Source organism: Bos indicus x Bos taurus, chromosome 7, assembly GCF_003369695.1.
Source record: "Bos indicus x Bos taurus breed Angus x Brahman F1 hybrid chromosome 7, Bos_hybrid_MaternalHap_v2.0, whole genome shotgun sequence".
In the NCBI taxonomy this organism is placed as follows: domain Eukaryota; kingdom Metazoa; phylum Chordata; class Mammalia; order Artiodactyla; family Bovidae; genus Bos; species Bos indicus x Bos taurus.
In genome coordinates, this window is record NC_040082.1 from 83544961 (window position 1) to 83572351 (window position 27391).

Sequence of the window (27391 nt, forward strand, 5' to 3'; positions counted from 1 at the left end):
CAGTATGTTAAACTAATCAAATTGGTCAGTGAGAAGAAACTGTTGGCTGGTAAACATCAAGTCCTGAAGTTCACTGCTTTTAGCCTTCTAGTTTGGAGACAGAATTCCTTATATAGAAAGATGGTAACGATAACCCTGTATGCAAGACAGCAAAAGAGACACGGATGTATAGAACAGTCTTTTGGACTCTGTGGGAGAGAGAGGGTGGGATGATTTGGGAGAATGGCATTGAAACGTGTATAATATCATATGAGAAACGAATCGCCAGTCCAGGTTCGATGCAGGATACAGGATGCTTGGGGCTGGTGCACTGGGATGACCCAGAAGGATGGTACGGGGAGGGAGGTGGGAGTGGGGTTCAGGATGGGGAACACATGTACACCCGTGGCAGATTCATGTTGATATATGGCAAAACCAATACAATATTGTAAAGTAATTAGCCTCCAATTAAAATAAATAAATTTAAATTAAAAAAAAAAAAAGGATTCCTTATATAGCACTCCTTTTCGGTTGCCAAGAAAATATCTACAGTGTTTTGTTGCTACGAGGTGAAAAATCTTGTAGATTCTGTTCAAGTCATCATCTTTTTACCCTAAGATGTAAATAATCATGAAATATCATCTATTTTTCTATAGGTCATGAAATAGCATGAGAAATCCAGTAAATTATTCAAGGTCCTTTGTACTGTTTTAGTCACAGTTACTGTCTTATTTTTTTCTAGAAAAAAAAAACTACTTTGAAATATATGAGAAAAAGACAATACCAAGTGTCCATTTAAAAATTATACAACTTGAGTTCAATTAAAAATAGGTGCCCAGTGCCTATTATGTGCTGGGTATTTTTACTGAATTTAATGATACCAGATGGTTGTGTTATTCCCATTTTGAATTGGGTTATTAAGCCTCAGTGAGGTTAAATGACTTGTTCAAGGTTACACGGTAGAGGAGCCAGTATTTGAAATCTCCAGCCTACTGTTCTTTCATATCTTCCTTTCAGCTTGTTTCTGTGCTACAGGAAACCTTGATCCTCATTTTTGTCTGCTCTCCCAATGAGTAAGGTTGGAGAAGCAGCACTGAGCAGCCATAAAACATGGGATTCGAAGCAGGAGACAGGACCCTGCTTCCAGGCGTATCTTCTTGGTTCCCCCTTATGCTGTGTGAACTTCATTAAGTTCTATCACTTCTCTGGGGGAGTGAAAATGGGGGTCTCCCTCCAAGGAGTAAGGATGGCCCAGCTTTGAGGGGATGGGGAACACCCCTCGCTGGTTGTATAAACGTCCCACTTTTGTTCAAAACATCAGGTCCAGCTGTGGAGTGGATATGTCATCTCTCAGCCCTACTCTCTTCTGAGCTCCAGGCTCGTGGATCCCACTGTGCACTGAATCTCTCTCCGTTTGTGTGACAAACACCTCACACTTCCCCAGGTCCACAGTGCAACAGTGGGTTCACCACCCCCCCCAACTCTCCCGCAAACTGACTCCAGTTCCTCTCCCAGGTGGTTCCATGCCAGTCCATGCCAACACCCACAGGCTCCTGCAAACAACCTCCACCTCATTCTTATTCTCCTTTTCCTCCTTCCCCGCTCCCTCTACCCAACCCGTCAGCAGATCCTGATGTTCTGGAACACGTCTCGGCACATTCACATCTCTCTCTAGGGCCACTACTCTTTACCAAGCCAGCCTCATCTTTCACTTGAACCGTGTAATAGTCACTTCACTCTTCTCGTCCTGTTACCCTAGAATCCAGGTTCTATAAAAGCAGCAAGATCACGTCACTGCTCTTGCTTAAAACTCCCCATTGCACTTAGTCTAATGCCTCACTGTGGCTCACCAAGCCTGTGTGTTGTAGCCCCACTGTTTGTACCCTGGGCTCTACAGACCCCAAGGGGTCCAAGGATATGATTCATGGGATCTGTGATTTTACAATGGGGGGTGAAAATCACATCTTTATTTTCACAGCCTCTAACTGAAGTTTAGTATCTCATTGAGTTATGCAGAAAATCTTAGTGATATGAGCAGTACCTGTGACTGTATCCTACAGAAACCACAGATATCTCACACTAAAACTGTAGCAGATATCTTGACAAATTATACTTCATCGTCATTAGATCTGCTATAAGACGTGTTAAAGCAGCATCTATATTTTATGTCACAGCTTTGTCTTTTCAGTAGTTTTATAGCTGTATTATAATGTACAGAGAAGGCAATGGCACCCCACTCCAGTACTCTTGCCTGGAAAATCCCATGGACGGAGGAGCCTGGTAGGCTGCAGTCCATGGGGTCGCTAGGAGTCAGACACGACTGAGCGACTTCACTTTCACTTTTCACTTTCATGCACTGGAGAAGGAAATGGCAACCCACTACAGTGTTCTTGCCTGGAGAATCCCAGGGATGGGGGAGGCTGATGGGCTGCCGTCTATGGGGTCGCACAGAGTCGGACATGACTGAAGCGACTTAGCAGCAGCAGCAGCAGCAGCATTATAATGTAATTGGTTTTCTTTGCATTCCTATGTATTTTATCTTGTGTGTGTTAAGTCACTTCAGTTGGGTCTGACTCTGCGATCCTATGGACTATAGCCCACCAGGCTCCTCTGTCCAGGGGATTCTCCAGGCGAGAATACTGGCTCTCCTCCAGGGGATCATCCAGACCCAGGGAATGAACCCATGTCTCTTAGGTTTCCTGCATTGCCAGGCAGTTTCTTTACCACTAGCGCCATTTGGGAAGGCCTGTATTTTACATGATGAAAAACATGATTCTGAGAAGAGATCCACAGGCAGACTGCATCTGCCTATGGAATCCATGACAGAAAAGTTGAAGCACCTTGAAACCTAGCTCCGTTGACTCCTCAAACAGTGCTCCTTTGCAGTGTTGTTTTTTTTTCCTGTTTCAGAAACACTCAACTGGCCTGTCTCAGCACCTTTGCAGTGGCTGCTCCTTCTGCCTGCCACTCTTCCCACATCTAGTTCCTTCTCATGGGACATCCCTCTGTTCATACATTACCTCTTCAGAAAGGCCTTCACAAACCCCCAAAGTCCTTCTCCTCAGTCATCCTGTAACATAACAGCTTGTTCTTCCTTCATAACTTGCATCACTATCAGAACTAATCTTTTTATTAACTTGTTTATTCCGTCCTTCTTTCTAGCAGGTAAACTCTGTTCGTATACAGTGTTCTGGCCTGTTCACAGTTATATCCCATTTTCTAAAATGTTTGTGTTTGATAAATGTTAGTTGAAGAAATACATAAATCCTTCTTAACTTGGTGATCGCTTTTAGTAGAAATCAGATGAGTCTAACCAAAATATATACACACATATATAAACTCACTCCCCGTGACTCTTCTGATCAAATCCAGATAAGTAATTTTTGTCCCAGACACATGCTTAGCAGTTGTTCTGGCCTTCACAGCTGTGAATTGGCTGAAGTATACATCATATTCAAGGACACCCTGGAGATCTGTGATGCTCCCTGGAGGACTCAGGCCAATAAGCCAATTAAGGGGCTATAATGCTCCATAAATACTATATTTGTGTCTGGAACATTATAATTTGGCTTCAGCATTATTTGAACAACTGCTACACACACTCATACCAATGGTTTGAAATTTTCCAAAGATAAGATTAGCAGCATAGCAGGATTAGAGGGCAAAATAATTTTGTATATTCACTTGAAATTCCAGATATAAGTAAAATGGGGAGTCATTTTTCTCTATTTTATATCACTGTGTAGAAGTGATCACAGCCAAATGCAGATTGTTTATCCAAAATACAAGACGATGCTACAGAATTATGTGGCATATGTGGTCCATATAAAGCCAGAAACATGAGATAAACAACCAAGAAAGCAGGAAGAGCAAGAAACCAGAAATTTGCAGATGAAATTAATAAAAAGCATAGAGCCAACAATAAAAATGATTACTCTGGAAGACAGTGGTTTTATACTGTGTAATCTATTACAAACAGGATACATACAGAAGCTCCAAGTTCCTGGAGCTCTTATGGGACCCCTGGCCCTCCAGCTGGTGAAGTTGCTGGCATCTAACACCCCTTCTGCTGGCCTGTGGTTGGAGCCCAGGATTCTGGAGCTTTAAATAATTACTTCCAAGAGAAAGACTGGATCACAGAGTAAATGGTACCATGACAGGGTACCAAGTAAGAACCCTCAGTGGAACACTGGATAAAGTATGAGAATATGACAAATAACATGTATAAGAATAATAAATACCTATTTTGAGAATCAGGGATGTTTAAAGGACTACAGAGGGAGAAATCAAATTTACAAGCAGATCTTCAAAATGGGACCACATTGAAAAACCGGGAGTGAAAAATCCTCATGTATTAAGAATATGAGTATGAAAACTCTTCCAAGCAGAGTGTGGTGGAGGAATTTCAATGAAATATGATCCATGTGCAAAATAAAGGACAGAAGAGACATTCTCACCAGGACCATATATTCCCAAAGTCAGCAAGGATGGGAACACTTTGAGAAGAGGAACTCTCTGCTAGATGGACGACTGTGAGAATAGAGGAAACTTCAGATTCACAGTGCTTACAGTCCAATGTTTTGCTGCCAAAAAGTTCCCCAAATATTTAGGGCCTGTCTGATCTTGCTGACATTGGACACATCCTAGCAACCAATGGATCTGGAATCCTTCAAGGCTCCACTTAAGACAATGGCTTAAGTTTACAAGTTGCAGTATTTGGCGGAACCTCTTTATTTTCGTTCGGCACTCTTGCCCTCAAATTTCAAAGGGAGCCCACCAGCCCACAATCCGGATTGTGCTATGAATACCATGCCCATGTTATCTAAGTTTTTCATGATTTGTAAGATTTCAGACATGCTCTTCCTTAGCCTCCTCACATCCAAATGAAAAAGTCTCCCTCTTTCTGTCCAGGCCACCCCAGTCACCTGTTTTTCTGGCTCCCTTGGATTCTTCAGGGGGCTTTCCAGGCAGTGCAGTGGTAAAGAACCCACCTGCCAATGCAGGAGACATGTGGGAGACTTGGGTTTCATCCCTGGGTAGGGAAGATCCCCTGGAGGAGGGCATGGCAACCCACTCCAGTATTCTTGCCTGAAAAATACCATGGACAAGAGGAACCTGGTGGGCTACAGTCCATGGGGTCGCAGAGAGTCGCACATGACTGAGCACACACACGTTGGACTTTTCAGATATACTTCATTGGGAATGGGTCCCAGAATATCAGACCACCAAGTAAAAATACAGCACGGTGTTACATGAGGGGAGGGGCTAGTTTCCTTTTTTGGCATGAGTTGTTTTGATTATGTTCAGTGTTTGTAGACCATTTTGCTACAAATCTCCCAGGGTTGCTTTCAAGGAAGACGTTCTTAAAGAGTTGTGGCAACTGGATGTCAGGGGTCATGACGTCAGGGACTGGCGTTTACAGAAGGCCAAGCAGGAGACCAGCCGGAAGGACACAACTGCTGTCTGCGGGAAAGCTCGACCCCAACCAGGGGACATTTCTAGCTTGAGTGACCCTGAGACATGTGTCCTTGTGGCAGAACCAAGCGAACCACAGGAGAACCCAAGTTAATAACCAGCCCAGGGCTCTATGTGGGCAGAACTGAATCAGCAGCTGTCCCCTTAACACTAGCAAATCATATCCACTGTTGTGGATATCTGCAGAATTATAATGTGGCCTCCTCACAGAAGAAGGAATTTGCAGTGAAGCAATGAGAAGTTTCCCTTTTAAGGGTGCAAGAGACACTTTTGGACAGTCTACATGTTCCCTTGCAGCCAACGTTACTGTTTGTGTAGGTCAAGGATGTTTGACCCTGGGTGCAGGGCTTCAGAAAATCTGACCCCTTTGTGACTTTATGTGAACACTGGGTGTCTGTGCATTTCAGGGGAGAGAATTCAAGCCTTGATCCTATTTTCAAACATGACTGAGGGGAAGCAGTGCTGTTCCAGAGCATTTTCCTAAACTGTCTCAAGACACTCTTTGGTCTGGTCCAGCTTTCTGAGCTTTGATAAATTTCAGAATATGGGCAGTAGGATGTTGATTACCTTCTGAGAATCCATATGGATTATCCATATCTCCTTAGACCTGGATTTAAGACAAAAACCAACCTAGGGCACAAACTGTGATATTTAAAAAATAAATTGTGTGGTTGTAGGGCAGCAGATTCATGAAAACATCTAAATTAAAAGGCTTAAGGGAAAAAAAAAAAGAATTTTACTGGACAAAGATGGCAAAATTTCAGGCAACATAAAATCAATGCATAATTATTTCTTCTCAATAAAAGTGAACAGGGTTTCATCACATAAACTGTGATAGGGAAAAGGTAAAACTTTAAGAGGGGAGTAAACCATCCACATCTCTGTGCCACTTTCTTCCTTTCGAAAATGGAGAAGGTTGGGGATGTTTCTGGTAGTCCAGTGATTAAGAATCCACCTTCCAAAGCAGGGGATGCAGGTTGGACCCCATATGCTGTGGGTCAGTTAAGCCTGCACAATGCAACTGCTGAACTTGTGTGCCACAGTGAAGATCCAGTACAGCCAAAAAAAAAAAAAAGTTTGTGTATACAAACAGTTGAACAGGAAAGTGGTACAGGGTAGAACAGGGGCATAGGGCAAAGACTCAGTAAATGACAGCAAGTAGGAAAGGAGGCAGAATATTCAGGTGAATAGAATGTGCAGAAAGAGTGAAAAATGATAGCAAGGAAGCTGAAGATATGTTTTCTATAAATTCTGACGCTGGACCTTACAAACCTTATGCTGCCTGAAGGAAGCCAGTCTCAACTGCAGGGTTCCATTTATAGGAAATGTCCAGAACAGGCAGATGGATCCACAGAGACACAAAATAGATTCTTGGTTGCCTAGGGCTGGCGGGGGGTGCGGTGTGAAGGTAGGGCTATGAGGACTGCAGAGTTCAGGCTGAAGTGTGTGATGTTTCTTTTTCAGGTGATGAACATGTTCTAAAATTTCTGGGAACTACATGGTATATGAATTGTATCTGAATAAGTGTTCTAAAAATCTGAGACTGAAAAACACCCTTGGTAAAAATATTCTGAAGTGGCTTGTAGATTTCCCTAAAGAATCCCTTCTCTTGCATGAATTCTGATTTGCAGGTATTTCTTTCCACCTTGCCACAACTTCATCTAATAGGGTTATTCTTCAGATATATTTATCTGTCAGGTACGTCTTACAAACAGCTGAAAATGTGTATATATTTTGATGAACGAATGACTTCTGGGTTTCAACATTAAAGTCATAGCTTTTAAGCAGATGAGCCAGTGTTTAGAAAAATATTAGAGCCATTTTATTACTTTCATCTCTCATCCCTTTCCTCCCATCATCTACCAGCATTAATGCAAAGAGCTAGCCTTTGGAAGTAAGCAAAGTGTTAGGAGAGGTTGCATAAATTTCTTTTGGATGGTGAATATTTTCTCTTCATCTCCTGATTTCTGCTTTTATTGATTCTACACAGATGTAAGTCCTTAATGCCTATAAGTTCTATTTTACAACTTTCCTGCAGTTCCTACCTGCCAGCAGCATTTCATATACTACATTAGCCATTTTTCCTCAGAGCCCTAAAAGATTCTGAACTTCACCATTTATGCCAACTTTCTGTCTCTAATAGCATTGCTGGAGATGAAGTGATGATAAAACAATGATTATAAAATATTTCATTTTCTTCTTTTAATCTGACCTCAGTCTTTACAAACAGATCTTTTACACATTTTAATAAGGGGCATAGCTAAGAATTAAGCCTGTTTTTCAGTGTTCTAAACTAAAAGCTTTCAAGTGTTTTTCTTTCTCTTTCATGTTAGACACACACAAATATAACTTTGCTCTCATATATCCATCACAGCATAAACCTATCCCTCTAGCTTTGTAATAATGGACTGCAAAGAAAACAATTTTATCCCAGGCAATCTCACAGGGTTCCTCTTTCTTTATGAATGAAGGCAGGCAGCTCTGAGGTGCTGCACAGGAATATACATTTAGTGAACAATGGAGGAGGAACACAAAGCCACAAGACCTGACAGGATTTTTCTTATCTTTCCCCAAATTTGCTGCACCTGTCAAGAAACGGAAGCAAAGAACAGAGGCAATTATATAAATAATTCAAGAGAAAGACCAGTGTTTTCCTTCATGAGTTGCAAAATCAGTTTCACCAATCTGAGTTATGTAGATGACAGTGTCTAAAGAAATTCACCTCACACGTGAGGTGTACAACCATATTATAACCAATTAACCTTCACAACCTGCTCCTGAAAGAAGGGAAAAGGCTCTTAAACATTTTGGGTTCACCAAGCTTTCTAATAACATCTCTCCTAGTAGAGACCTCGGAAGAAGTGAGTGACGTTATGATTCATGGAAATGAAGACAAATGCAGAGAAAGAGGAACTAGATGAAAAGGGAGAGAGACAGGGCATATAAAGTCCCTTGGAAATGAAGAATGACTTCTCTGGCTTCTAATAGGGTGGCGTACCTCTGGGCTTTGTTTTCCAACAAGCCCAGAGTATCAGAAGCACAGAGAAGAAATGCCATTCCACTTGCCCAGCACACAGTCTGGCACAGCTCATTGTTGTGTTTTTAGTACACTTCATTTTTTAGAGGTGGTTTTATAGTCACAGCGAAATTGAGTGCACAGTACAGAGTCCCCATATATCCCCTGCCTCCCCCACTATCAACATCTGCACCTCAAGAGTGCTACGTTTGTTACAATCGATATACCTACATTGTTACCTAAAGTTCATAGTTTCCGTTCAGTTCAGTCCAGTTCAGTCGCTCAGTTGTGTCCAACTCTTTGCGACCCCATGAATCCCAGCATGCCAGGCCTCCCTGTCCATCATCAACTCCTGGAGTTCACTCAAACTCATGTGCATCGAGTCGGTGATGCCATCCAGCCATCTCATCCTCTGTCGTCCCCTTCTCCTCCTGCCCCCAGTCCCTCCCAGCATCAGGGTCTTTTCCAATGAGTCAACTCTTCGCATGAGGTGGCCAAAGTACTGGAGGTTCAGCCTCAGCCTCAGTCCTTCCAGTGAACAGCATAAATGTACATCACTCTTGGTGAATATTCGGTGGGTTTGGACAAATGTATAATGACACATAGCCACAACTGTGGTATGATACAGAATAGGTTCACTGCCCTAAAAATCCTCTCTGCTCTGCCTGTTTCTCTCTCCCTCCTCACTAAGAGCTCTGTATTTAATAGATGGGGTCAATGTCAAGAGGCACATCAGGGCTTTAGTCATCACTGTTTTCATGCTTCCCTTTCTAAAGTACATATAGTCCCTTAGAAACTCTGGCTATTGGTAAAGAAGCCCTCAGTTCTCTGTGTGCTTGTGTGTTAACATGTCAGTGAGCAAGTGGAAAGACCTCTTGAGCCAGGAAGGAAGAAGCCAGGAATGGTGGCGAATGCATGGACTCTGGAGCCAGAGGAACTGGAATTCTTCTACCTTCTCTGCTTACTCCCCTGTGGCCGAAAGTCTTTAAGATCTCTGATGAGGGACTACATCTCAGAATCTCAGCTTCTTTATCTATAAAATGGGATAATCTCTATTATAGGGATACCAGACACACTAAAATAAGATGGCAATGTAAAATGTACAGCATACATCTCTCTCCTTTGCCTAGGAAATGGTTAAATAATTTAAGAAGAGAAAACTCTGGGGTGTGAATATCTTAAGGATAAAAACAGATGGACTCAAAGTGAAATTAATGAATGCCACTGGATTGGAATATCATGTCAAGATCTGTGCCTATGCTAGAAAATGGAGATCTTAGCATAAATGGGCAAAGAAGGGTGTTATTCAGTGAATAAATGACCACTGGGCTCCTACTGCCTAACGGAAGATACTTCTCCACTTGGCTCATTCGAACATAATTGTCCATTAGGCAGCATTTAACTGTAATCATGTACTGCTTACAATATTTCAGACCATTATGTATTTCAAAATGTGTATTCTTTCTTTGGAGTTAAAAGTGTCAGGTGTTGACACTTAAAACTGAAAAGGCAAGAGGAGGGCAGGCAGATACCCTCAGTGTGGAGTTTTATGCATATCTGATAACTCTGTGTCTGAAATTTGCACCAGGGCTCATGCAATTTATGACTCCCTTCAGTTCAACCTGGTGCCTTCACCTGCATAGGGCCACTCCTGTGGGCTAATTGTGCCTTGTTATTTCAGCAGGACTTAGGGGAGAGATGATTACTTGGTGTAGTTACGCAGTGACATTTCACTGCTTCTTGATCACACTTTTACAAAGCTCTCTGCCCAGCTGGGGACACTTTCCTCTCCACCCCCCACAGCCCCCCAGACTCCCATATAATGGCTTCCAACCGTCTCCCTTTCAAAGAAGTGGACCCTTTGGTGGCCAGCACTACTGTATTATTTGTTCTTACATTTGGAGGGAGCGCAAAGGGGCTGGCATTTTTCAGGATTATCTGTATTCTGTTTACTTGTTCTTGGCCCAGATGTGCTTCAGGGAACCTTGGCTCAGTCTTGTGTTTTTGATACTACCTGAGGATGAGTTAGTGACAAGTGCGTTAGTTGCTTAGTTGTGTCCGACTCTTTGCGACCCGTGACTGTAGCCCACCAGGCTCCTCTGTCCATGGAATTCCCCAGGCAAGAATACTGCAATGGATTGCCATGCCTTCCTCCAGGAGATCTTTCTGACCCTGGGATCAAATCCGGGTCTCCCACATTGCAGGCAGATTCTTTACCATTTAAGCCATCAAAGAAGCCCAAGTTGGTGATGACTACAGACATTTTCTCCCTCCCCCTTCAAGAGGCTGTTCTTTAAAAGATGTGTCGCTCACAAAACGGTGACATTCGTTAGTTCTAGGTGGTGGATACACACTTGTTTATATATTCTTTTTGCCCTCCTCTCTATGTGTTATAACACAGAATAATTAAAATCACAAAGTTGTGTGGAACAACTCCTAGTGTTTTGCATCTCTGTGCCTCTATTCCAGGGACCCTCAGATGGGGAGAGGTCAAAGACAGCTACTAGGACGGAGAAAGGTCCTCTCTTTAAATCTATATTTAAAAATTTTAATTGATTTGTTTTTGGCTGCCCTGGATCTTTGTTGCTTTGCACGGGCTTTCTCTTGTGGTGGTGAGCAGGGGCTACTCTTTGTTGCAGGGCTCGGGCTTCTCATTGTGGCAGCTTCTCTTGCTGTGGAGCGCGGGCTCTAGGGTGCATGGGCTTCAGCAGCTGGAGCACGTGGGCTCAGTGGCTGCACTTTGCTGGCTCAATAGTAGTGGCACACGGGCTTAACTGTTCCGAGGCATGTGGGATCTTCCCAGGTTAGGGACCGAACCTGTGTCTCCTGCGTTGGCAGGTGGATTCTTATTCACTGAGCCACCAGGGAAGTCTAAGAAAGGTCCTTTCGAAAGCATGATTTCCAATTTGTATTTCAACCCAAGTCACTGAAAGTATCAATACAAGTTAAAATGCTAAAATCAGTCCTGTAATTCTTTTTATGCAGGGAACAGGATTTCCCCTCCAAATTAGTCCTTTCCCAGCAGTGGATGGGCTGAACACCCAGGCACCAGGCAGTTAGCTCCCTTCCATCTGGCATGGCCATGTGAACACTTCAGTTGGCTTGCCTTTTTAAATAAAGTGATTTTTAATGAAGCAAGCTGTGAATTTAATAGATACCTTAAAACAGCTTCTTTGTAACTAAGCTTTAAGTAACGAAGCAACTGCTAAATTAGCCACCAGAATCAAGGGAAAAATCCAAATCCAAACAACTGTAGGATTAAGCATCTCTAGACTTCAGTCATCAGGCAGGTCATCTCAACTACTGGACAAAGGATGGGGAGGCTGGTGACAAGGCAGGCAAGGAAGCGCTTGGCCAACACTAAGGCAGCTGCAGCGCACGGTACTTCTCACCAGTGTCTGTGCTAGCACTCTGTCTCTTACCGGTTCATTAATTGTGTGATTTTGAACCAGCCATTTCAGCTCGCTCATAATGTGGGGACAATAGGAGGAGATCATTAATTTCAGTCTGTACTACCTTGGGAGAAAGATGTTGGTAGAAAGAAATCACATACCATTAGCAGATTCTTTTAAAGGTGGGGTTGTTGTTCAGTTGCTAACTCATGTCTGACTCTGCGATTCAATGGATGCAGCAGGCCACGGTTCCCTGTTCCTTACCATCTCCCGGAGTTTGCCCAAGTTCATGGCCACTGAATTGGTGATGCTATCCAACCGTCTCATCCCCTGCCACTCTCTTCTTTCGCTCTCAATCTTTCCCAGCATCAGGATCTTTTCCTATGATATGAGTCGGCTCTTCATATCAGGTAGCCAGAGTATTGGAGCTTCGGCTTCAGCATCAGTCCTTCCAGTGAGTACTCAGGGTTGATTTCCTTTAGGATTGACTGGTTTGATCTCCTTTCAGGCCAAGGGACTCTCAAGAGTCTTCTCCACACCACAGTTTGAAAGCATCATTCTTTGGTGCTCAGCCTTCTTTATGGTCCAACTCTCACATCGATACATGACTACTGGAAAGACCATAGCTTTGACTGTATGGACCTTTGTCAGCAAAGTGATGTCTCTGCTTTTTAATACACTGTCTAGTGTTAGGTTTTAAAGGTAGGGGACGCCATGCAATTTTGGAATCTCAAATGTAAAAAGCAGGCACATGCTGCAGAGGGTGAAGAGGAGTGGGTGGGTGTAAGCAGAAGGCAAGACCCTCGGGAACTAGACAGTGCATGCATGTCCAACCTGAAGGCATTCAATTTTTTAAAAAGAGTGTTTATTCAATAAAGCACACCTTTGTGCAAGAATGAGGTCACCCATTGGCTAGTTCTGCTCTGTTTCACTGGTAAGAAGACTGACGCATTCAGAGGAGGAATGATTTGTTCAGGTTCTCACTGAAGTAGTGGGTGGCCAGCTGTCTGTCTCATGGTTCTACGACAGCAGCCACAGCCGGGGTGTTAAGCCCTGCTAGGAAAAGTCACCAGCACAGATGTCACTCAGTGCGAGGGGCTTTTGTTGTGTTCTCTGAAAAACAGACAAAAAAGTCCCTCACCAAGCCCCCTTTCTGTTATGTAATCTTTCCTTTGCTCTTGGCTTTGGGAGCTTCAACCTGGCCTGGAGCTGGTGGAAGAGCTGCCTCCAGGAGACGGGGCTGCAGAGGAAGGGCCTGATCAGCCCTGGGGAAGCTAAGGCCCCATGCCTGGTGGATAGGAGGGAGGGAAGTGGGAGCTCCAGGTGGATTCAGATAAATCCATTCCCCATCCCACCGCTCAGACACTGTGTGTGGCTTTTCCTTGTCCCTCCAGAACACAGGAGGAGAGCAAGGCCTGAGAGCGGTACCTGAGACCTTCCTTGCTCCTTGCTGGGGTTTTGACCTCATGTGAGTGACTGAGTGTTAGTCACTCTGTGTCCGACTCTTTGTGAGGCCATGGACTGTAGCCCGCCAGGCTCCTCTGTCCATGGAGTTTTCCAGGCAAGAATACTGGACTGGACTTCCATGGCCTTCTCCAAGGGATCAAACCTGGGTCTCTTGCATTGCAGGCAGATTCTTTACCATCTGAGCCACCAGGGAGGCCCATGGCAAACCTGTGCCTTCATGTACCACATGGGCAAGACCATCTTTTCCCCCGCAGACCATACTGAAGACTTTGATTCCCCAGAGCTTGAATTCCAAAATCCCTGACAAAGGCCAGCTGGGCCTGGATCTTCCCAGTCAGCCTGACCCTCCCCACTCCATCTCCCTCCTCTAACTCTGGTCAGCATCTCCTGGCCAAACTCTGAAGCACACGCTATCTCCTCACTGGTTGCCAGTGGAACAGGGCTCCTGCCACCTGACTGAGGACTGATGACTAGAAGGCAGGCAGAATTTGTCAGAATCATCACATTTGTTGTGTGGCTCAAAGCAGTGGTGCTGCTTTTATATTATACAAGCCCTTGTCCAACTGTGTCTGTCTTGAACCGAAGGGCAAAGGGTCATTTTCTTTGATGTACAACCACAGGCTCCAAATATGATATATAGTTTGTAGTTGGGAGGAAGATTCTCTATTTATCTGTCTGTTTAATGAACAGAGGCTTTGTGACAGCCTATCACGTACTGTGATGATGGTCCAGCCACCTTACTCTTGGGCTGTGCTTTGCTCACTGGCTGGAATGAAGAGGGGAGGTTGCCCACCTTCCTTTGAGGAAGTTAGGGGGTCCTCATGCCTGGGAAGCTTCCTCCATCAGTTTCTATACTCTCTGGTGTCATTCCTTAATTATCCCAAGGCTACAGGGGTTTGCTGATGAAAACGAACACTCTGAAACCAAAAGTTCACATTTCAACCTTGTTGTTGTTCAATCGCTCGGTCATGTCTGACTCTGCGACCCCATGGACCGCAGCATGCCAGCACGTTTTAACCTAGCAGAATACTTATGTACAGACTGCTATATTTTAAAACATAACCAATGAGGACCTACTGTATAGCACAGGGAACTCTACTCAATACCCTGTAATAACCTACATGGGAAAAGAACTTGAAAAAATAGGTACATGTATATGTATAATTGAATCACTGTGCTGTGCTCCTGAAACTAACACAACATTGTTGATCAACTATACTCCAATATAAAGTAAAGTAAAAAAAAAAAAAAAAAAGAAACCAAACCCACTACGATGAAGTGAGTAACATCCTTTCCTAAGCCTGACAGAACATAGTAGGAGGGTTTCAGTGAAGTCTCAAATCTATTAAATAGCCAAGCGCCAAGGCACAAAGTCGTTTCTTCACAGCAGTTCAACTCTGCTCCCTTTTGTATAGCTGAAGATGACATTGGATCCTCGGCACACTTTAAAACCATTTTCTTCCAGCGACTTAAAAAATTATAAATGAAAAGTTTGAAAAAAAAAGTCTTTAATCCTCATCTCCCAAGCTTTATATTCCATTATTCTGAGTAACTGATATGTGTGAAAACACTCTCAGTTTCAATTTAGCTCAACCTCAGACTCACCGGGAACAGCTTTTAAATTGTTCATACAATTCCTATCAATCAGCTGGGGTTGTGTAAAGGGAAATAGGAATACGGAAACCTAATCACTCCTTCTGTGAAAAATCACCATGTTTTCCTGTTTGGAGACAGATCAGATCCTAGGAAGCCTTTCCTCCAGATTTCCACCATTTCCTGGCTGTTTCATTTTAATCTTGACATTGTTGAGCTGATCTATTACTTCATGAGTTTCCCGAGCAAGGGCAGGTGTTACTGATATATGTCTTAGGAAAGCCCATTGGCAGATATTCCCATCCTAGAAGCTGATGTTGCAAGCACGCTATCTGCACATAGTAAGCTGGACTTCCTTGGCAAACTGCTCAATCAGATATGCAATCACGGCAAAAGGCGGAAGTCAAGGCACACAGTCTTGGGAAGAAATTGTGCTATTTGTATTGGTTTGCTGTATTTCACCCTTATAAAAGAATGGTATTAGAGTTCATCTTAGAGACAGAAATGAGGAAAACTGAAAATGAGTAGAGAGGAGACCATAAAACCACCCAGGCTAGTCATTCCGTGAATCCTTTTATGGTTAGTGGATGTCTATTTACTGCATTCTACCAGGTCAATATTCTTGGGGCTAATTCATCTGACAAATTGCCAGTGGACACATTTTCCATCATCAACAAAAATACGTAGCCTTCCTGAGAGAAGTGCTGCCTGGGTAGGTATGAAATGTATGTGGGTTATATCTGTTTTCCTTTTTGCTATGGACAGTTCAAATGCTTTCCTTTCAAACTTTGCCCAAGTAGACACAGATCTTTTAGGAGATTTACACTAGCTGGACTGTAGAGGAAATCCACCCATAATTGAATAACCCCAACCATCTCTCTTGGGTTGAAACTACCTCATTATACTAGCTTACTTAGCACCAAGAAAATATTTAGGGTATAAAACTGAAAATGAATTAAAAAGGCTAAAAAAGAATTAGTCTCGCCATGTAGGTAGGTAGGTAAGTAGATACACACAGCAACTTACTGAAGCACTGGGTTGGCCAAAAAGTTTATTTGGGTTTTCCTGTGACAGCATATAGAAAAACTGGAATGGACATTTTGGCCAACACAATGTAATTTACTCACCTTACAATAGGCTCATTTCAAGTGTAGAATGTATTTTTTTTGCACAAGAATTTGAGCCTTTTGGAGACCAAAGAGATCATGGAGAATCTGCAGTTCACCCTCCACACTGCAGCTCAGAGCAACAGGTATGTCACCCAGATGGTCAGTGGAAAGTGGAGAAGTGATGCCCAGTTTGGAGATGCTATTAATAATCTGTCTATTGACTTGGCCATTTTGAGTAGAAACTCATTCTTTGCAAGGAGAGGGAAGAAAGACTTTATGTAGCAGCCTGTGTACAAGACAGCTTTGGGTTCCTGATCTGTTAAAAATGAACATCTAGCTGCTGGCTACAGAAAGTGTAAGAGACAAGAGGAGAGGAAGGATCTTCAGAATGAGATTGAGGAAGATGAAGGCTTACGGTGGATGAAGGACTGAAAGTTTACTAAAGAATGGGAGTCTGCGGAGTTAGGCAATTCCGACTGATGTAATGTCTGGATGCTGCCAAATAAAATTTATAAATGGGTTTTTAAACCGCTTCCTCTAGCAATGGGAGTTGTTACTATCACATTGATTTTGAAATGAAATGTTATGGAATTTTCTTGCTTTAATGAGAAGGCAGAACCAACTGGTAAATAAAGTAATGATTAAAGCAATTAAAGAGGGAAAATGATAAATAAAGTAACAATACTCCTAATGCTTAAACCCAAATAGGCAGGTTTTGCTGATTTGCTGAAAAGATTCATTTTCATCTTGAAGTAAACATATTGAGAAGCAATGCTCACTGTGAATAAACCTGCCCTTTGGTAAGAGGAGAAAAGTCAATTAGTAATGTCATTTGTTTAAAAATCTGCCTGCACCTGGTTCTCATTTGTCCTCCAGCTGAGAAACCAAAGACAACTTCTTTTTATTGCTTGTGGTCAAACAGCAAGTTCATCTCGCCATCGGAAGATCAAATGGCCAGCCTCCCCCAGCTTGAGAAGGCCTGCCTTTCACTTTCAACTTGTTCAATCATCATTAACTCTGAAAAACGTCACATTCCATTTGTGCAATGAAAATTTCACCACCAGTGACCGTTTGGGTGAAGTTTTTGTAGGCGAGGCCCTAAATCTTGCAGAGCACCTCACACATTCTCAAGGTCTTTTGCCTTGTTTCCTTGTTTAATGACAGTGGCCTGAGATCCTGGAGTCCATCTACAGCCTGACACCCGTGGCTCTGAGGAAACCTCTGTGTGGGGGTACATGTGTCTCTCTGAGACTGCAAGGGTTCACTGCATGACCTGACACATGTGTGTTATCTGACACGCATGCACCCCCAACCCCAGCCTTTGTTAGCTATTATGCATACACATCCTGGGGTTTTTGCCAAGTAAAAAGTCTTCTCTACTGGGGAGAGACCACTTTAAAAAAAAGACCACTGGATACAGCCCATTTCAAAGCAAGGTTTTCTTTCTTTGAGAAGCCAGCTGCCCTAGAAAGAGCTGCAATATCAAGCTGGGGAGGTTCCACAAAGTTTCTGGAAAGGAGAAATAGGCTTCTTTTTAACTTTTGCCATTGGGCTTGAAAATCTTCGCCTCCTTTGTTTATTATTTAATTATATTTCTTCCTCTGCAGAGAAGTTCTGAAATGAAAATCCCAAAGAATGTGGTAGTGAGCTAAATCCTCATGGCACTCTACAAAAATCAATTTCTGGAAGTAGATGTCAAGCAGCAAGACACCTAAATTAAGAGGTCACTTGATCTAGAATCTTAAAAAGGAGTATTGCGTTTATTGGGGCAAGTCAAATAAATTTTGTGCCGTTTGGCAAGGAGGTCACAGCTAAAACAGCCCCCAGTTATAGGTCCTGATTAGATTTTCAAGGTCAGAACCAAGAGAATGTATAAGCAGAGCTCTCTAGAACCTTAGTGCCAGCATGCTAACATGCTGTTTTAAATAGCCTCCAAGAAGGGCTTCTTGATTTCTAGCTTTAGTTTAGTGTCAAAGTTCCACTGAGTCAGCTGAAATAAGGTTATCAGCCCAACTGGATTATAGGCACAATGTCTTGGCCTCTTCCAGCTAGCTCTGGTTCAAGTGTATTAGAATATTTATTGTTGCCAATATGCAATTTTTGATTGACTGGCAGCTGAAGAGGAGGAGAGAAGGCAAAAATAACCTAATAACTTTTTCTAGTTTCTCCAGTTAATACAAAGACACTTGCTCCTTGGAAGGAAAACTGTGACGAACCTAGACAGCATATTAAAAAGCAGAGATATCACTTGGCTGACAAAGGTCTGTATAATCAAAGCTATAGTTTGTCCAGTAGTCATGTATGGATGTGAGAGTTGGACCACAAAGAAGGCTGAGCACCAAAGAATTGATGCTTTTGAATTGTGGTGCTGAAGAAGACTCTTGAGAGTCCCTTGGACTACAAGATCAAACCAGTCAATCCTAAAAGAAATCAACCCTGAATATTCACTGGAATGACTGATGCTGAAGCTGAAGCTCCAATACCTTGGCCACCTGATGTGAAGAGGTAACTCAGTGGAAAAGACCCTGATGTGGAGAAAGATTGAAGGTAAAAGGAGGCAGCAGAGGATGAGATAGATAGCATCACTGACTCAACAGACATGAATCTGAGCAAACTCCGGGAGACAGGGGAGGACAGGGAAGCCTGGCGCGCTGCAGTCCATGGGGTGGCAAAGAACCAGACACAATTTAGCAACTGAACAACAAAAATACAAGACTGGACCCGGGTCTAAAGAAGAATCAAGTGGCTCCTAAAATAGGAAAGATAATGTCCTGCCATTTTAATGGCTGGGTTGACAGCATCACTTTTAAGAAAAGAGATATCAACACTAGGTTATTAGCTGAAAAAAGCTTGTGTGTAATTTCCTAGGAGAGATTTTTTTAATTCAAACTCTTGCATATATACCTAATATTATAAGTGTTTTATAAATATTAATTCATTTATCCCTCATAGTAACTCCAAGAGGTGAAGTCACTTACGTAAGGTGTAGAACTAGTCAAACCCAAAAATGTAGGTCTTTGTGCGTTATACTACACCCCACTCCAGTATTCTTGCCTGGAGAATCCTATGTACAAGGAGCCTGGCGGGTTACAGTCCATAGGGTCACAAAGAGTTGGATACAACTGAAGCAACTGAGCACACACGCAGTTATACTTTTCTACAAAGATTTCTCAGACTAGGCAACCCAAATGCCCATTTATCTGTTGCTTCAAGGTGAGCAATGGTGTGCAAAGAGAACAGTGTTTGATCTGTTTGCTCCGTGTCACAGGGATGGAAAAATGGAGATCAAGTCTCTAAAACGTCCCCTATCTCCTCACACTGATTTCTTCTACTCTCTCATCTTCACTTCATAGAGGTCACCTTTCTGCCATTGGCTCCTGAGTGCTGACTCTGTGTCTCCTGTCTCATACATACACACAGGCACGCACGCGCACACACACACACACACACAGCTATTACTATGCTTCAATGAAGCGGCACAGGGTCTGTGAGCTGGGCATAAAAGCAGACATCATTTGCTCATTAGAGCTAAGTTTTCAAGACGTGCCCCAATTACTGACCTCCACCAACGGCCTGGGTTTGCGCTCGACTGCAAACCTGAAGTGGCAGAGTTCACAGTAGCTGGTGTTTGAGGACGACAGCCAGTGTTCCAGGCAGCTCCGATGAATTGTCCCCAAGGTCCCTGTACATTCACACGGAGAGAGCAAGTCCTCTTGACTGCTGCCCTCGTGGCAGATCCTGCACATCGGCCGGTCATTGAAGGGACTGCAAGAGAAGGAGGGGCACCTGCTGGTCACGGGCTGGTAACCACCGCCACGCCGTGGTCCTCCGGCTCTGGGGCCTTCGGACCCTCCTCCACAGCAGCTGCTCAGAACATACATCTGCTTTAAAACCCGAGATCTACACTGGCATTCGGCAGTGGGGGCCGGGGTCCTTGGGCATCTACTTTTGTCAAAACAACGAACTAAGGGGTGGCTAATACCAGAGTAGGCGGACCCAGGGACATAGTGAGGGAAAAGGAGCAATGTGTTAATTCTGCCTTGGATGTTGATGTAGTTCAGGTAAACTACCAATCGAAAAATAAAAATCATCCTTTTTTAGTAAGAAATTGTTTGCAAACAGCACCGATTATAGTTTCTAGACAAACCGAGTCTTTTGAACTAGGCCGGGACACTTTTGAATACCCAGAGGTTCTTTGTCTTTCTCTTTTTAGTGGGAGAGTGAGAGGAGGAAAACAGATGGGCAGCCGACCCTGAAGCCGCCACGCAGAACAGCAGCCTGAGCCGGAGCACAGAGCTGGAGCTTTCCTATGTTGCACTTCGGGCTGCTGAGGACACTCAGCTGAAAGCCGGTAAAGGTATGTCCTACCAAGGTGGCCTCAGTCCAGGGCTTGGCCTTTAACTTGGAAACATCAACCCTGTGAGGACTCATGGTGTTGTGGCTAGTGAGGCAGGCTCTGGAGTCGTGCCACTTGGGCTCAAAACCCAGCTCTGCTGCACATGAGCTGGCTCACTTTGGGCAATTAATGTCATCTCTCTGGACTTTAGCTTCCTCATCTCTAAAATGGGCTCAAAGCAGGGTACCTTCCCCATATGGTGACTGTGAGGATGAGAAAGTGTGATCCAGGCTACAAGCTTAGATGAGGGACCAGCCTGTAGTAAGTGCCTAGTTAATGCTCACTATTTTCACTTGTAGAAAAACTCAGGTCAGGGAAAATCAAATGACATGGCCCTCATCACATACGTCAAAGCTCCAAGTAAGACGGCCTCAGTTCTCAATGGATACTGGAGGGCTATCCGCCTCTGATCAATGTCTTCTTATATTGCTGGAGGTCCTTATCGGGTATTAGATTTTTAAATGTCATCACTGTATGTGCCAACCCAAGGACTGGCCTATTTACTCACCTTTCCCCACTTCTTCCTGTCCCCCAAAGCAGACAGTGACCCAGGCTTATGCTAATCCCCCTCTCTCTGGCTCCATCTTTGTGGAAACAGCCACGAAAACACTGCTCTTTCCCAAAGGCTTTTCTGGGGATGATCCTGGGACTGAGTGAAGCTAAAAGGGGATTAAAAGAGGAAAGGAGGCTCCTTCCCACTTGCCAAAAGGAGCCCCACATGCTCAGGGGTGGGAAAAGAAAGTTTAAAGAGTTGACTTTTTTCTGTCATTATTCCTGGCCTCCATCATTCACATTGAACCAAATGCTTATAAAATTGTAAAAGTTCTGGTTTACACTACTGTATGGTAGGAGAACATGTAAAAATGCCTGACACACACGCGCGCACACACACACAAACTGGATCCCAGGTCTCAGGTGTTTCAGCTCTGCAGCCCACACTTCCTGATCAAATGAGGTGTTTGATGGCTCAAGGGTGACAGGGGCACATGCGGACAGATAACTGTCTGTCTCAGTTCACAGCCGAGCACTTATACTCACTGCCTCCTTGTATTCTGAGACCTAACCAATTGTTACAAGTTTTCCCAGAGATAGAAAAATATGTATTGACCCTTTTTTTTTTCATTTCTTGGCTTTGTGAAAGCCAAACGGACTGACAGCAGAAGGCACGTGGATAATGTTTATAACATGTGTGGGCGGGTGACTCCATGTCTGGCGGCCACCACTTGTGGGGCCAGGGAGTTCGGGGTGGTACAGAGAGTGCTGTGGTTTCACCAGGGGTCCTGTTGCATGTAGGGGTTGATGAGCCTGTATCTGCACTGGAGGAGTTGGCTGAATTGCTCAGACCAAGGTAAGCAGTTGAGGTCTGAGTGACTGACCCGAAGTTTCAGGGTCAGACGTGTCAGCAGTGAAATCATAGGGCATGTCTACTATTGAAATACATTTCACAGTCATAAGACAGGTCCCACTTACTCATTCTGAAATAAATGGAGACGCCGAGGAGCACTCAGTGGCCAGGCAGCCTGTGGCTCTCCACATGCCAGTGGGCGGCAAGAGCACCAGGGGAGACCTCCAGGGACAAAGGGCTGGCCTGGATAAACCATGTCTGGGCTGCTCAAAGCCTTCAGTCTGGCTCAGTTCATCGCTCAGGGGAGACGAGCTGCGGGTGTTAATGATAGTACTTCACAGGGCAGAGTGTGTATGAAGGATCGTGGAGGGGGCATGTGGAGGGCAAAGGAGGAGGCAGCAGAAGAATCCCCAAAATGGGGATGTGCCTGAGGAGACCCCCAGGAAGCTGCGCTGAATAGGCCCCCATCACGGGGTGCTGACTAGCCTGCACGCCAGATCGTCACTTCAAAAGTTTTACCCACGTGTCCAGTCACTTTGGCTCAGTCACCTGAAACCGGAGGCCTCCTTGGTTCTATCCTAACAAAGGCGGCTACCTTTGTTAGTACCTGAAGTCGACAAGAAAGTAATTAACCGTCACAAGGTCAAAATAACAAATGTTAAGCAAGTGACCCTGCGCCTTGTGGGATCCTTCCCTGCCTGGCTCTCTGCGAGTGTGACTTTAAGCAGAAAACTCCACAGGGTGAGTTTTAGCTTTTTGCCCCATTGCTATAGAAACGGCAATAACAGAACTTGTGTAGTTGGTTTTTTTTCCTCCCCAGTACCTCCTCTCACCTGACACAAAAACCTGAGCGCTAATTACATTCCCTTCAGCATTTCACATCTGACAGAAAGCGCTCGGGATCAATTACAGACTCATTGATTTTAATGGTGGTACTACCTCTGGGTGGCGAGGGTCCGCACTACTGTTGACAGCAGCTGCCCGTCCTTAGCGGAAACTTGCATGACATACTGCGGCTGCCCATTCACCAGGCTGCCACAGTCCTCCACGGTCTTCACCACGGGTGCAGCGGAGCCGGTGCAGTCTGGTAGCACTTCGGGCAGGTGACTGCAGCGGCTGGTTGTCATGGTAACAGACAGCAATTACTCTGCTAATGGCTTCCACATTCATACAGGATTTCCATCTAAGAGAGATCAGAAAACAGTTTACTTGGGCAGGGTACTTAATAGAAAACGGAGAATTATGGCCACCATCATCGTGTCATGATTTAATAGAAATAACAGGTGGCACTTTATCTTGCAACCATTTACAAAGCACACGCATACCGCATACACTCAGCCCACGAGAAACAGTAGATATGGTTATGAACAGGACAGTGAGCATGTCAGTGTATGTAAACACCGAGGATCGGAGAGGGGAGGGCATGGTGGGCCCTGCAGCCAGATCTGAAGAGAAGATAAGCAGTTCTCCCGCTCCGGGCCAGAGAAGCAATAAGTCTTTGTTGACACTCTCTCAGAGTTCCTAGAACCATTATTAAAACCGTTTGCAACTATTTTTTTCTTGGAAGCAATTTATTCTCTATGCAGCTTCATTCTGAGATGCTAAGATTAAAAAGAGACTGAAGAAAGGCAAAAAGAAAGGAGAGAAAAAAAAACAAAACCATGTGAATTTGGCCAAGTAGCACCTTTCTGGGCAAAATTTGCCAAACATGAATCGCTCAAATAATGAACCACATTTCTGACTATTCCCATATCTGTGTTCCATAACAAAATTATCTACTACGTTAAGTCTTGAAAATTAGCTTCCTTCAAAAAGTTAACCTATTTTAGCCTTGTCTTAAAGTTATTCATGAAATGATGAGTTTGATGAGCTTGTTACACCAATTTTCTTTTAAAGATGTTTATTTTTTTGGATGTGGGCCATTTTTAAAGTCTTTGTTGAATTTGCTACAATATTGCTACAATATGTTTTAGTCTTTTGATGGTGAGACATGTGGGATCATAGCTCCCGGACCAGGGATTGAACCTGTACCCCCTGCATTGGAAGGCAAAGTCCTAATCACTAGACCTCCAGGCAAGTCTGTATATATATTTTTAATGGACATTACAATAAAGACATTAGTACTGAGCTTTTGGTTCTTTTTGTGTACCACTTAAAATCTAGGGACACTGCCTTCTCAGGGGTGAACACAGATGAATGAGGTCTCTACCACCTGTTAAGAATAATCCATTCTTAATAAGGACCTTACCTTGCTGACACATAGCCTGCAAGAAATTCTGTTCCCAATTTGTGCAGTGTAGGCTTGAACTTGACCTCAAGTTCAAAGCATTCAGACCCAGTGGAGTAAGGAACTCCACTGCATCCAATAATAGATTTGCACGTGATGTGTAAGAAATAGAGGCCTTAAGAGAAACTTGCAGGAGGCATTTGTTTATGTCTAGAGTTGAGAGGACACAGTTTCACGGTCCATACACACCGTCTCTGCCCAGCCTGCTCACCTCGAGCTTCTGAGCCCGGCACAGCCTGGACTCAGTGGACAGTGGCAGGGCTGGTGGATAGACTAAGTTCCTGTCAATTAGTAGTCTGGGTGGTCAAGACCCCAGGTGTAAATAAATCTGCCTCCCAACCCTGAGGATTTTTGGAATTCCTCAAAGGGTTATTTTCTACTAGATATTTGTCTCTATTTACTATATTTTACTTGACTCCTACAGGTTTGGAAAATAGAGTCTGCCCAACTTCCAGAGCAATGTCCATCCACTGGACATTCTCAGGAGGAGAATGCCAGACTTTCAGATGAACTTGAGCTGATGCGGTCACTGCTGACAAGCACATATCCGCAGCTCTGACCAGCGGATGGGAATGGAATCCCCTCCTTCCTGCCGAGGAGTCTGGCTGGCCTCCCTTTCCTGTCCTCCTTGGCTGCCTCTAGTCCTCTCGGGGTCTGCGGTCTGGCCTCTCCCAGGAGCCCTTTGAGAACTGGCAATGGGGCCGGGGCTGTGGACACCAGCCATGGTCTGAGGCCTGATGTGAGGCAGTGGCAGGGCTCCAAGTATCATGACCCTACAGCCTTCTCAACCCCCAGGTACCGAGCATTCAAAAAACCCAATGAGCTGATTAGCTAGTATAGTGTTGCTTGTTAAAAAGGATTTGTCTCTTTTATTTTTTCTCACATTACAAAATCAAAAAATATATGTTAAAGAAAGTACAGAAAAGTGCAAAGAAAATAAAACTCACTCAACATGCCACCACTTGAATAACCACAGTAAACTTTTTGGGTGGATAGCTTTTTAAGTTTTGGCAGGATTGGCAGGGTGGAGCTGATTTGTAACTGGGGTCAGATAGCTTTATCTTTTTTTTTCTCAAAGTTTTCAGACCGCAGAACAAAAAGGATGTTCAAAGGTCAGCTTCGAAAACTATGTCTAACCCCTCTTCCCTTGGCCTGCCCTGATAAAGCCCCATTGACATGATTTTAAATTCTCATAGTGCCTGACAATCACAAAGTGGAACTTCCTGGCACAGCTCTCTTGCTTCACAAGGCAGCCATAGATTAAGAGCCAGGGGTGTGTTGGCAGGAAAAGCAGACACAGTGACCTTCTTGCCGTACGAAATCATTATGTCTGGGTGCGCTCTGAGAGTCTATTTTCGGATTTTGCATAACTCCAACTCAGAGGCCCAAGCACTCCCTCCCCCCATTACATGGAGCTGCAAGGAGGAGGAGAAGGGATGCAGAGTGAGAAAAGGAGGCCCGGCCGGTCAGCACTGAGGCTGCCCTTAATGAGGGGACTGCCTCTTAGACACATGAGGTCCCCAGTTTCATTCACTTATAAACTTAAGACTAAGCCCTCACTGAGGGCTTCCCAGGTGGCGCAGTTGGTAAAGAACCTGCCTGCCAATGCAGGAGATGCAAGAGACGCAGTTTGATGCCTTTGGTCTGGAAGATCCCCTGGAGAAGGAAATGGCTACCCACTCCAGTATTCTTGTCTGGAGAATCCCATGGACAGAGGAGCCTGGTGGGATACAGTCCATGGGTTTGCAAAGAGTCAGACTCAACTGAGCGACTGAACACACATAAACACACACACACAGGTAGTAGTTCTAAATGTATGACCTAAATCTGCAATAAAATTGCCCTTAAAACAGTTCTGGAAGTAGAATTTCCTTTTAAGTATAATTTTACTTTTAGATGATAGTCTTCATTTCACTTGCCTTCTCAAAGGCAACAGAGCTACTACCCAGCAGCTGATCAGTTTATTCCATTCACAGAGAGCACCAGGCACTGAACTGGGCATAAAGGAAAAAGATTCCTCCTCTACTTTGCTTTCTCCTGCAAGCAAGCCCTGGCTCTTTCCCTCATGCTCTGCACCCAACTTAGCAATCAGTGTCCTGATTGAAATGATACTCGCGTCCAACACTCACTGAAGAACATACCGGCACGTCCGCTGACCACCACACACCAGAATAATCCTGACGTACTAAGTCCGGTGTGCCAGAGGTGAGTCCCCACGCTCCTTAAAGACTGTGTCTTGAATTGAAAATGCAGCGGGAGGGATTACATGGAGGATGGGCACCTTGACCTTGGTGGGAAGGGCTGAGTGGGCACCAGCCCCAGAAGAGGGAGTCTAATCAGGTGGAAGAAGAGAGAGGGGAGCATCTCCCCAACCTCAGTAAAAAAGAAGCCCTGAGGCTGAGATCAAGGCATGGGGCAGGAGTGGTTCTCGCAGGCTGCGGGCATCAATTGGCATGCACATGTTTGCACCTGAGGCAGTGATGAATGGCCCACTGCTTTGCCCTGTCTCTTCCAGAGCCACCTAGGAGAACAGCAGGCTCTTGCTGAGGATGCTAAAAATAGTCAGGCTGTAGCCTAAGTCAGGGTCTGTAGCCTAGCACTGGTCTTCCACTGATTTTCCTGAAAAATTTCAAGTGCCATTTGATTGTCTTTTTTTTTTGTTTGTTAAAATCAATACTGCTCCTGGGAAATTCCCCCAAGAATTCTGCTCTCTGGATTTCTCAGGACAAAAACACTAATGCTGGGAGGGAGCAGTGTCCGTATAAATGCGAAACCTCAAATTACACTGATGGGAGTTCTTTGTTGGTTAGGTTTGACACCTTATATAATTCCTCAGGCTGAGAATAAAACATGATTTGGCACTGGCCAAATTCTGCTGCACTCAGTGGGCGGACTGGGAATAGGTGTGTGAGAGGGAGACAAATGAAAAAGGAAGGAGTGGCTACAGAAATGAAAGCTTGATTAGACAATTGTGAAGATAAAAAGGACTGTCTGTGAAACTGTGACCCCTTTAAAGGCTAGAGTACAGTTTCATAAAAGCATGGACCCAACCAGGCTGCAGCTAATCATGGCTGAACGGGCTGCTGAAGGTAAGTGATTTCCATGGGAACACGGCTGGCATCATGAGGATGCATTCAGAGGACGTGGGGGAAGGGCAGGGAAGCAAGCCATGCTCACCCCTGCAGCCTTTGTGCCCTACAGCCCCCGAACCTCCACAAAGATCGTGGAGTTACAGGAAAGGCTCTGTTCTTAGAAGCAGGACATCCAAGCCTGTGCCCTGGCTCATCACTCACCGGAGTAAACCACACAGTCTCTCAGACTTTGCTGAGATT

The 27391-nt window shown here is 44.3% G+C and overlaps 1 protein-coding gene across 1 annotated transcript in view; it reads right to left on the reverse strand.

The window, feature by feature from the left end:
- The window catches only part of MARCH3 (membrane associated ring-CH-type finger 3), a 156398-nt gene that overhangs the window by 18474 nt on the left and 110533 nt on the right, over nucleotides 1-27391 (reverse strand). Inside the window, exons 2-3 of the mRNA XM_027547013.1 lie at nucleotides 22712-22955; nucleotides 19592-19796 (exon numbers count right to left, since the gene is read on the reverse strand). Of these exons, the coding sequence (XP_027402814.1) occupies nucleotides 19592-19796; nucleotides 22712-22899 (393 nt within the window). The 5' untranslated portion in view covers nucleotides 22900-22955. The remainder of the gene's footprint in view (nucleotides 1-19591; nucleotides 19797-22711; nucleotides 22956-27391) is intronic.